Source organism: Solanum dulcamara, chromosome 8 (genome assembly GCF_947179165.1).
Source record: "Solanum dulcamara chromosome 8, daSolDulc1.2, whole genome shotgun sequence".
NCBI classification, from domain to species: domain Eukaryota; kingdom Viridiplantae; phylum Streptophyta; class Magnoliopsida; order Solanales; family Solanaceae; genus Solanum; species Solanum dulcamara.
In genome coordinates, this window is record NC_077244.1 from 61,079,832 (window position 1) to 61,092,840 (window position 13,009).

General features: G+C 31.5%; 1 protein-coding gene and 1 pseudogene across 1 annotated transcript; both read left to right on the top strand.

Moving 5' to 3' along the window:
- The first annotated feature begins 1,713 nt into the window (after positions 1-1,713).
- Positions 1,714-6,450, top strand: LOC129900024 (probable RNA helicase SDE3; annotated as a pseudogene).
- A 3,957-nt stretch (positions 6,451-10,407) lies between these two features.
- LOC129900760 (non-specific lipid transfer protein GPI-anchored 5-like) lies at positions 10,408-12,939 on the top strand. The gene is made up of 3 exons (XM_055975787.1): positions 10,408-10,756; positions 11,886-11,984; positions 12,624-12,939. Exons 1-3 carry the CDS (start codon positions 10,408-10,410, stop codon positions 12,644-12,646), a joined length of 471 nt encoding a protein of 156 aa, XP_055831762.1. The 3' UTR covers positions 12,647-12,939.
- The last annotated feature ends 70 nt before the right edge of the window (positions 12,940-13,009 follow it).

The following is a 13,009-nucleotide window of genomic DNA, read 5'->3' on the forward strand; positions in this document are numbered from 1 at the left end:
TTAACTTAACAAAATATCAACAACAACATCCACAGTAATACCGAAAACATCAACAACACTACAAAATACATTGTAACATCAATAGTCTCCCTTTTTACATAAGGCAACCAATTCTACACCCATTTTACACCTTCCAACTAATATCAATATTTTTATGTCAATTCACTAATTCAAGACCAGCTAAACATAATTCAAAAGAAATTAACATTATTCCATACATTATATAAAAATTCCACCAAAACCATAATCCACCCAAAACTTCTACGAACGCAACGAAACTATCAAATTGCATTATGTTCTTCCAAATTCATTAAGAATAACAATAATTCTCATATTAGAATTTCACTTCCATAATTACATAAAACTATACTAAAATCACATAATTCCCTATAACAACTTATAACCAATTTTAAGGTCATCTCGAATCATTAAACTATTAATTACACCATAATCGTCATAACGCCACAACTAACAAGCTAAATAAAATTCAATTTCTCTTCCCCCAACCATCACACCACAAGGCCACACCCACTTGCACACCCATACAATCACACAGACACATACATCACAATTACATGATTTTCATTTAATTCTAACACTTACAACACATACACTTCTTCCATAACATAGAAAGGTAGAATTCTTACCTTTTTCTTTAATTTCGACTTGCCACAAACGTAGTTTTCTCTCTTACCCAATTATACCACATTAACGAGGACCTTGAACTTAACAAGAATTCAAGAAGGAAGAAATTTTTGGATCAAAGTTGAAGAACTTGGAAATTTTCTTCTCTTTTTTTTCCTAGAGTCGGCCCTAGTCTCACTCTCTCTCTAGTTGATGACTTTGATTTTTTTTCTTGAAGTTTCTAGTAAGTAGATGATATATTTATATAGATAATACATAAGTAATGGGCCTTCTTGATTAATTGCTATATAAGATTAGTTTTTCCATGGACTTGGGCCACTTCTTGTTTTGGGCCTCAACTTCTCTTATTATTATTATTATTATTATCATTTGAGCCCAACAAAACCATAAGTCTTATTTTTGTAATTCACAAACTAATTTCCAAAATTTCCAATTTTACCCTCGGCCTTCCTCCGTATTTCCACATTAATTTTTTCATGAACATCACACTGGTACAAAATAGAATAAACAAAATAAATCACAACGTCATTCCTTGCAATCAAAATTTTTCTTTCTTTTCGAATGCCCAAAAGTGCGGGATATAACAGAGACCATTTGCGAAGCACTTTAAAATCTTTGGTTTGATTTGCTATGCCCATGTTCCTTTAGTCAAAAGAAGAAAAATTAAATCGAAAAGGTGAATTGGGGATCTTTATTGGTTATTCATAGCAAGCCAATGGTTATAGAGTTTTCAACTTGCAAACAAAAATTGAGAAAGAAGAGATGTAGTAGTAGATGAACATGCTTATTGGAACTGGCATAAGGAGAAAATTGAGAAAGATATTACAGGTTTTTAAAATTTGTAATTGATGCCTGAAATCTAATCATTTGACTCTGAAAATTTGGAAGAAGAAGAAATATCAGACGGGGAATCCTCACATGATTCGCCAATTTTAAAGACAAGGATCCTTTTTGAGATTTATGAAAGATGTAATATTGCAATCTCGGAACCAAATAGCTATCAAGAATTATCAAGCCATGAAGTTTGGATTGAAGCTATAAATGAGGATATTGGTATGATAGACAAGAATGAAACTTGGAAGCTGGTTGATAAACCCAAGACACAAATGTAATACGGGGTGAACTGGGCTTATAGAACCAAACTTAATCCAAATAGATCAGTTTATAAATACAAAGCGAGGTTTGTTGTAAAAGGTTATGCGCAAGTTGCAGGTCTGGATTATGGAGACACATTTGCACCTTTTGCACGGCATAATACAATAAGGCTTCTATTTGCTTTGGCAGCTCAATCAAATTGGAAGGTATATCATTTGAATGTGAAATCAACATTCTTAAATGGACAGTTGCAGGAGGAGGTTTATGTCGACCAACCAGAAGGCTTTCAAGTTGCAGGAATGGAGGATAAAGTCTACAAGCTACATAAGGCATTGTATGGAAGTAAGATTGCTGCTCATCTCATTTATTGTGGCTTCAAAAAAAGTGAAAATGAAGCCACTTTATGTGTGAAGAAGGCTAAAGGATGAGATGTTCTTGTGGTAATACTCACTAATAAAAAACTGCCAAAAATGACAGAACAAAAAGCGACGGACTGCGTCGCAAATAAAATGCGATGGAGAAAACAACGCTATCCGTCGCTTTTTTTATTTTTAAATTTTTTTTAATAGGAGCGACGGACAGTGACGCCTAGTCCATCGCTTATTTTGGCAGATTTTTCTGCTAAAATTAAATATTATTTTTATATAAGTATTTTATATATTTTATTAAAAAATAATTATTTATAAATTAAATATTAAGACGCCGTCCGTCGCTTTTATTTTTATTTTATTTTTTTAACTTAGCGACGGATTGGGTCGCTAAGTCCGTCGCTACTGGTCAAAATATTTGGTCAACATATTTAAAATAGCGACGGACGGTGTCGCTTTGTCCGTCGTTTTTTGGTCAAAATGGCGGTCAAATATTTTTAAAAAAGCGACGGACTTAGAGATGTTGTCCGTCGCTTTTTGTTAAATATGTTCAACACAAAACATTTTTTTTCAGTTTTCTCTCTCTCTCTAAACTCTCTATTTCTCTCTGCCTTCTCTCTAAATCCGTCCCTCCCACCGCCGTCTCACCACCGTCCCACCACTGTCTCTCAGTCCTCCATCAATCAACCGCCGTCGCCACCGTCTTGTGGAGCTTTTGGACTATTATTCATTTTTAAGAGGTTAGATCTTAAACCTAAAACTAAATTTTTTTATTTTTATTTGTCATTTGTTAATTAGTTGATTACATTTAGTTTGTTGTAGTTCATTTGTATATTGGATTGTAAAATTAGTGAATGTAGTTATAGTTTTGATTTTAGGGCTTAATTTAGATTTGGATTGTTGAATTAGATTGTAAATTTTTTAGTAATTTGTGATGTTAGTTAGTTAATTAGGTGATTACATTTAGTTTGTTGTAGTTCATTTGTATATTGGATTGTGAAATTAGTGAATGTAGTTATAATTTTGATTTTAGGGCTTAATTTAGATTTGGGTTGTTGAATTAGATTGTAAATATTTTAGTAATTTGTAATGTTAGTTAGTTAATTAGATGATTACATTTAGTTTGTTGTAGTTCATTTGTATATTGGATTGTAAAATTAGTGAATGTAGTTATAGTTTTGATTTTAGGGCTTAATTTAGATTTGGGTTGTTGAATTAGATTGTAAATTGAATAGTAATTTGTGATTTAGTAGTTACTTAATTAGTTTATTTCATTTAGTTTATTGTAGTTTGTTTGTATTTTGGATTGTAATTTAGGAAGTTTTAAAGTTTGAAACTTAAAGAAAAATATTGAAACTTAATTAGAGGCTTGAGTTTTAGGACTTTAAAACTTATAATTAGAATAATTTAGATACTTGAATTTTAGGATACTTAAATTTAGAAGTTGAACTTAATTAGAACTTTGAAGTTGAAATTTTTGTTTACTTTAGAAATCTTGTTGAGGTTAAACTTCCTTTTGAACTAATTAAGCTAATGTTGAACTTTAGAATAACTTAGATACATGAATATAGGAAATTTTGAAATTTGAAACTTAGAAAAATATTGAAAATTGGATACTTGAATTATATATAGGACTTTAATTTAGAACTTATAATTAGAATAACTTAGATACTAATTTTAAACTTCAGGTTTGTATAATATTTGAAATCTTTAGACTTTAGAACTAATTAAGCTAAGTAGAGTTAGATATTTAAAGTCATGAAGTTGAACTTTAGGACTTTTGAAGTTAAACTTAGAAATTTTTTAGGTTTGTATAAATTTTGAACTCTTTAAACTTTATAGCTAGTTTGAATAACTTAGATACTTGAATTTTAGGATATTTTAATTTATAACTTCAACCTGAATGTCATGAGGTTTGAAACTTAATTTTTACTTGAATTAATTATAACTTGAATTAATTAGAATATGAACTTAATTATAACTTGAATTAATTAGAACATGAAATTAATGATAACTTGAATTAATTAGAATATGAACTTAATTATAACTTGAATTAATTAGAACTAGAACTTAATTATTATATAAATTAATTAATTATAACTTGAATTAATTAGAACTTGAACTTAATTATAAATTGAATTAATTATTATATGAATTAATTAATTATAACTTGAATTAATTACAATTTGAATTAAGTAGAGCTTGAACTTAATTATTACATGAATGAATTAATTATAACTTGAACTAAATTATTATATGAATTAATTAATTATAACTTGAATTAATGTCGGTTGTAGTCTCGATGAATTATAGTCTTTATGAACTAATTACGCTTGAATATATGTAATTTTATAGATTGATAATCGTTTGTGGATGTATAACATGCATTATGAAGTTGGTGGTGGTTTGAAACCTGAATTTATTGACAGTGTAAGAAGTTTTATCGATCATACCATGACACTTGATGTTTTTAAGCGAAATGGATTGGTTAGGTGTCCTTGTCGTGAATGTAGGTACTTGAAATTTTTTAATCCATATAGTTATGGTTCATTTGTATGGTAATGGATTTAGGCCCATCCAGCTACATATTATGAGAAAGATGCTCGAGGTCTTGTCTGTGCACCTTCAAATAGTGCTGCAGACCATATACTTGAGAAACTTGTCAGTCAGTAGAATGTTGAAGTGCAGGACCATGAGATTTTTAGGTTGAATGCACTCACACGTCCTTTAGACGATATGAATCCTAGTTGCTTTCCCTTTTGCAATGTTGAAGATAATGCTTTTAAGTGTCCTCTTCTCAGGGACCTTAGAAGATATAGGGTTATCATATCTACATATGCTAGCGCATTTCTTCTTTATGCAGAAGGCATCAAACGGGGACACTTCTGTCATATTTTCTTGGATGAGGCAGGACAGGCATCGGAACCTGATACCATGGTTCCTCTGTCACATCTTTTAAGGAAGGAGACAGTAGTAGTACTTGCTGGTGACCCACGGCAACTTGGTCCCATAGTTTTCTCAAAAGATGCTGAAAGTATGGATGGGGAACGTCATACATGGAAAGGTTATTTAAATGCCAGTTATATAGTGCTCTCGACGAAAATTATGCTACCAGACTAGTAAGGAACTATCGGTGTCATCGGATAATTCTGCAGCTTCCCTCAGAAATGTTTTATGGAGGAGAGTAGATCTCATGTAAAGAAGAAAAAACTTTTACTGGGACTTGGGTGGACCTGCTTCGAAACAAGGAATTTCCTTTGCTTTTCATTGGTTTACAAGGTTGTGATGAAAGGGAAGGAAGCAACCCGTCATGGTTCAACAGGACCGAAGCAAGCAAGGTAGTAGAGATGATCAGAGATCTGATAGAGAACAAAGGTCTGAAAGAGGAAGATATTGGGGTGATAACAACTTACAGGCAGCAAGTACGGAAAATAAGAAGAGCCCTTGAGAGCTTTGATTGGGCTAATATAAAGGTTGGCAGCGTAGAGCAATTCCAAGGTCAGGAGAGAGAAGTTATTATCATATCGACCGTCCGATCAACGATACAGCATAATGACTTTGATAGAATCCATCATTTAGGATTTTTAAGCAATCCGAGAAGGTTTAATGTTGCTGCTACAAGAGCCAGATCATTGCTTGTAGTTATCGGGAATCCACACATCATCTGCAAGGTAATTCTGTATTGCGATTTAATTTTTTTGTACCAATGTAGATTTTATATGCCATAGTAAAGGTGGAGTTTCTGTCTATCCTTTTTCTGAAAATTTTCCTTGCAATATTCGATATGGCAGGACCTCTACTGGAACAAGCTTTTGTGGTATTGTGCAGACAATGGATCCTACAAGGGCTGCTTCTTACCTGAAAAACTGGAGATCGTTCAAGAGGACTCGTAAGAAGCAAATAATTGGAATGATGATGCACAAACTAAATGTTGGGACTGTGAAGGAGCACAAGCTAATGATTGGGACCAAGACCAAGACCAATGGGGACAAGTTAACAATTGGGATCAAGATGAATGGGGACAAGTTAAGAATTGGAACGATGAAGGCACTCGCGATAATGAAGAGGAACAGAGTCTTCATCCAGCTTCAGTACTGCACTACACCTCGGTCCCTGATATGGATGAAGCTGAATGGTCTGATGGTTGGAAATAACTGCTTTTGGAGGTTGCGTTGAACCTCAAAACTCACAGAAAGATTTCTTCTCAGGTTCTGCACTAGCATATGCAGTTTTTGTATTTTGAAAAATTTCAAGCTCGGGAATTAATGGATAGCTACATATATACTGGTTTAAATTTTAATTAAAATTGTTGGTGATTACAAGTTTGTTGTGGATTATCGGATTATGTAGTCACAGACTATTTTTCAGTTTACAATGAAAAATATTGCTTATTCAAACTTTATGGTAGCTTAACTTATCAAATGTGTCTTTATTCTAAGACAAATTGACAAATGACCCTTTACAACAAGAGTTTCTGCTTGTTTGCTACTTCTTGTAAAATGATCTGAGAACTTGACTTGGATGTTGCTTTAGATTCTGCAAATTTTCTAAAATAAGTTGTTTTTCTAATATTTTATTTTTAAAAAAATATTAAAATAAACCAACAAGACTAAATTTTTGATATTAAACCAACTCAACTACTAAGAATCTCCCGTTGACATAAGCTTCATGTTGGATTCTTACCTTGTCTCCTTTTATTTATCATCCCTTTTGATCCCTAGGCGTTAACTATTTTCCAGTTTAGACGTGTATACCTTTTCATTTCCTTGATAGCCGTTTCTATCTCCTTCTACTTAATCACATCTTCATGGTGCCCTTTTAAGTTTTTAAATTCTCAAATTACAGTTATTAGAAACTGCATTAGCAAATTAAGAAAAGAATCAGAATGAGCTATTGAAATTCATTTAATCGGACATCACTTAATAGTAAGTGAAAAAAGAAATTTCAGAAACACATTCTGCTCCTCCTTGTTTACTTCTAAAAAAATAATATATACTTCCTTGTGGTCATAAGAATTTTTTACTTTTGCCGAGTTTTTTTTTTCACTTTATAATTTTTCCTTTTTCATTTATCCTAGAAAAATATTTTTATGAAATAACCCCATTTAACAGAATGGCGTCAAAAAGTTTAATTACTGACTTAAACAAAGGTGAAAAATTAAACGATAATAATTACGATATTTGGAGTCATAAAATATGGTATGTACTAAAGAGCAAATACTCTTGAAGGTATCAACCAGAAGTGGACAACACATAAGAGACCTTGAAGCTTATAAAACTTTAAAAAAGGCTCATTCCACTGTATGTAGAATAATAGTTAGTTTTGTAATTGATGACCTCATTCATGAATGTGAGAAATTCCCTGCTGCTCATGCCATATGGGCACATCTACGAGGAACATAATTGAATATCAAATTTGACACTTACAAGAAGCGTCATGATCAGAATGTCAAACAACACCTTAAGGTGATCTAAAACATGATAGCTCAACTCAAAAATGATGGCCATGTTCTCTCATATTAGAAACAAGTTCAAGCAGTGATTCAATCCCTCCCAATAATTGAAAACATTTGAAGGTTAACTTGACCCATAATGCTAATATCAAAAGCTTTTTTGATGTTGTCCGTCATGTTGAACTTGAAGACGAGCGGCTTAGTGTTGCTAAAGTTGCTTTTAATGCCTTTGTGACAGAATCAAGTGGTACTAAGTCTTCAGATTTCAAACAAAAGAAGAATTTGAGAAGGAATGAGAAGAACAAAGAGACTCGAGAAGGACCTTTTAAGAAAAAGAACAAGCCAAATTTCAAGAACGGAAAATAGTTTTTCAAGAAGAGATCACAAGAGCAAAATGAAGTGCTACAATTGCCAAGTTTGTCACGCCCCGAGCCTACACCCTAAACGTGGTCGGCACTCGAATATCATTATTGGTCCCAAGCACACCCTTGGCCTGACTAGCTAGTGAACGAAAGATTAAACATACATGCGGAAGCTTTATAAAGTGAATATTTAAAATTATTTAAAACATCTTATATTGCAAAAGTCTGAAATAAATCTGAATATAGATAATAATGACAATAATAATAATGTTTGAAACTTCTGAATATAAAAGACTGAACTGACTCACTAACTCTAACTATCTATGAAGTCTCTACTAACTGAAGATAGGTGTCAATACAAGACTCACGGCTACTTGACTATAAATCAAATAAAACTGAACTAATTAGATTGGAGCTCTCCGAAAGCGAAGAGGTCTCACCAACTGCTCATAAAATAATGCAACGCCAAATGGCTTCCATACATGAAATGCACGGTATGTAATAAAGCTGAATGAAAATACTGACTGAACTAAATAATCATGTTGAACGGAATACTGAATATATCTTGACTGAAAGTAAAACAATGCAGTGTAATGAAAAACCTCAAAGCTTTATAACTAAAAAAATGTAGCAATATTGAATATTGAAAATAATATAACTTTACTTTTCTTGGGGAGTTTCTCTAATCGACAACCATCACTATGAGTCTCGTGATGATACAACATTCTGTGTGCGTTGCCAGACCCATCCAATACTTTGCCAGAGTATAGGAAAATACCTTAACTTATGGATCCATCTAAATAAAAATTCTCTTTTGGGACTAAAGTGAGGAATCGTCCAAACTAATGGTACGATCCTATCTACGTTAGAGGCACATGCTATGGGATTTGAGTTATCTTAACTCGTACTCAAATCAAAGCCCAATGCTACTCCCAAAACATGCACTATGCTCAATAAATTTAAGGATGTCCCACTTTAGGGAAAAACTGAAAATCAGATACTTAGAGCCTTTGCTCAAAATACTTTCTTTAAACTGAATTGAACTCAATTTTAATTGACTGGAAGCTGCTTTCTCAAACTAATAATGCTACTTTTAAAAGTAGTCATGCTTTTTTAAAAATAAAGTAATGCATTTGGAACCCTTCAATTCCCTTAAAACTCATTCTCAATAATAAATACAAAATACTTTAACTCACTTAAAACTCGGTAAAATCATGTATAATGAATAGTAATGCAAAAGCTCTTCTTTAACTGATAACTCAAATTATTTTAGAACTTTACTTTAACTGAAAACAATATATAATCCATAGCAATATAAAACCTTCAAATAACTCTTTGCTAAATACGGTTCATGTGAAAAATATGCACTAAAACAATCAAAAATAAGGAATACAAATAGATGGTTAATAAAAATAAAAAAGATTATCAACGAATCAGGCTTTAGCTAAAACTGTTGTTTCTATGTTTGGTTCTATGAAACAGGAGTCTGTCTCATTAATTATCTTTTATTTTAATGTACTAGCTCGCTTTTAATTTGAGTTATAATAGAAGAAAATTCATTAAAAGAAGAAGAGACTATATTCCTGTTCAGTTAACTACTTATTAACTTTGTAATTAATCTGAGAATAGATTATGAAATCCCATAATCCTAACTATAATTAAGTATGTACCGTTTTCTCTTGTAAGCTTTAGCTAAACCTTGTTATTTCTAGTGCGAGTCTTGCTTCACTTTCTTTTTAGCTTTGCCAAGTAATATGCATTATTGTTATCATGTTTACCACTTCCTTCATCTTTATTTGTTCACTATATTAAAAATACATACCCAACAATACTTATTCAATTTATGAAATCAAGAGATAATTTACACTTAATTCTTAGTTTACCCTTATTAATAATTAGTAGTCATTTCCCTATTACATTTTTTCAAAACATTATATTTATTATATTCAAAGAGTGATATGGTAAAATTATCCTTCTATTTATAATTTATTAAGAATTGTGTAAACTTAATGGTGGATAAGTATTGTTGGACGGAGGAAATAATAATGAAGTAGAGAAATCTCAAGTTCGTATATGAGACACGTGCACTCTTCTACTGCCAAAAAATCAGTGTGTGAAAGAAATAAAAAAAAACTCAAAGAAATAATATAGACACAAGTGAAAAACCCAACCATGAAAATATGGAAAAATTTTTTTATCAAACCAGAGAAGATATGAGAATTTACTTAAAAACCGAAAAAGTACAATATTTCGAACTAAATTCAAATGAGAGGCAAATTAATATTATTTTTTTTATATAGTTCAACTTCACAAGTATACAATGACACGTTATTACAAATCTTACCTAATCATGAACCCTTATTAGTTAACCTACATATTCCCTTTCTGTAATTTTAAATGAAAAAAAAAAGTCATCCACAAGTAACCAACTCACCCACAAAGAATGTATAAATACCCCCAAAACACACACACATCACAGTACATTATGTCAAAAATGGGATCGAACGTCAAAATTTGCGTGCCTTTAGTTGCAATCTTAGTAATAGGGATGAGCTGCATGATTTCAAGAGGAGTAATGGCTCAATCTAACTGCATGAATGCATTTTTAAGCATGTATTCATGTCTTAGCTATGTAACAGGATCAACTCCAAAAAACCCGCCGTCGAGCTCTTGCTGCTCCGCCCTTTCGGGGGTGCTGCAATCTCAGCCCAGGTGCCTTTGCACCATTGCTAATGGAGGCGGTTCGTCGTTAGGAGTTCAAATTAATCAAACTCTTGCACTTGCGTTACCTGCTGCATGCAACCTTAAAACTCCTCCTGTCAGTAGATGTTATGGTAAGTAATTAATTAACAGTACGACTTTATGATCCATGCATTTAATTGTGTTTAAGATGATGTAATTAAAAGTAATGTTTTTCTCCCGCCGTTCTTATTTACTTATCAAATATTTTCTAATTTGATTTTCATTTTTATTTGTCAATTTTTGACAAATCAAGAAAGAACAATTTTTTTCTTCTTATTATACCTTCAATTTATTAACATTGAGTTAATGTCTTTGAAAAAATGTTGTGAATAAATATGTTTAAAATTCTATTCCCTCCGTCCCATATTAGATGGGAATCTTACTAAAAATGTTTGTCTCATATTACTTGATCATTTACTAAATCAAGATAGAATTAACTAATTTTTTTCTATTTTAGCCCTACAGTTAATATGGCATTTTGAATGTGAACAATTCTCAATACTAGATATTTCTATACTCTATGTATATTGCATTGATATAAACAAAGGGCAAAATGGTAAAGTCTTCCAATGTATTAATGATTTCTTAATCACCGTATAAAGTTGGAAGTGTCCATCTAATATAAGACGGAGATAGTACCAATTAATAGAAGTAAATTGATAAACTCACTATATCAATCATTGTTTTTTTAATAATTATGTCAAGTTAAAATTTGACAAGTAAAAAGAAACAGAAGGAATGGTTATATAACATTAATTAGTACAATTACTTTAGTAAAATAGTAGTAATACATTGTACCGGCTGTTACAGGTTAAACTACATTAATTAATAGTGTCAAAATAATAGTTGAGTCGCCTTTTGAGTAATAAACTTGTTGTTATTCTTTCCGTTTCAATTTGTTCATATTTTTTTCTTTTTTAGTTCGTTTTGCGAAAAATGAATTGTTTCTTTCTATTTTTGGCATGTTAAGTCCATAATATAAACGACATTAGTACATTCTATGTATCTTTAGTTTAAGACAATAAGATTCAAAAAACAAAATTTACTATCTTAAATTTCATGTCAAATCAAAATCAAATAAATAAATTGAAACGAATTGAGTACTCATTTTCGTACACTCATAGTTAGAAGCAATTAATTTATAAAATTTTCGTTTATATATATACACACACTTATCTCTGATTCTAATTTTGTCGCAATTGTGCTAATAATATTTGATAGCTGGTAATGGACCGGCAATGTCTCCAATCCCAATGGGTACTCCAGTGGGCTCGCCAGAGGGTTCATCTTTAGACGAGACTGCGGATCCTCCAATGCCAGGTAAGTCTTGAACAAATACACCACATGCCGTGCCTAGTCAGACTAAGAACATCTGAAATTGAAAAGGTCGAAAAATATTGTGCAAGTATAACTATAAATAGATTGCGAGTGTAATTTCACCGGACCATGTACAATATCTCTTAATTCATGAGGAATACCTATGATTGGTTATCATATTTTTAAAAAATAAAATAAAACATTGAAGTACTCAAATCATTCCGTGCCTAGTCAGACTAAGAACACCTGAAATTGAAAAGGTCGAAAAATATTGTGCAAGTGCAACTACAAATAGATTGCGAGTGTAATTTCACCAGACCATGTACAATATCTCTTAATTCATGAGGAATACATATGATTGGTTATCATATTTTTAAAAAATAAAATAAAACATTGAAGTACTCAAATTAACGGTAAATAGGAAAAAGGAAAGAAATTTAAAAAAACGAAGATCAATTTATAATCATGAATTACAACGTCTATTAAGCATCTATTTATGAGATCATACTTATACACTTTATGGTTGGACGTTTGGAGTTGACTAAACATTTTATTCGAACAAATATAGAATCAAAAAGATGGCTTTGTGTCGTTTATCAATTATTTATGATATGCTATACGTTTTATGGATGGATTAAGCAGGGCTCGAAGACAACTGGGAGTAGCAGTAGCTGAGTTTTCATCTGGGTCTAAAGAAGTTTGTTACATAAATTAGCAATACATTTTAATCTAATTTCATGTTATGATGTTATGTTGTGGGATTATTTATATTGGTAATTACTTGTGTACTGTTTCCGTTCATTTCTGTGTTGTATTTGCAATGAACTCCAAAAGTTTGAATTTATGTGGTACTATTACTATTTAATTTGTAATTGAAAATTGGTAGGTGTGAAAATTAATTTTGTCTACGTGGTGCCCTATTTAAACAATGTTCTCAAAGTTTTAGTATCATTATTATTTAATTAGATGAATAGCAAATATTTTATTTATGCCAGTGATGTGATATTAATTTATATCAAGGAAGTGCC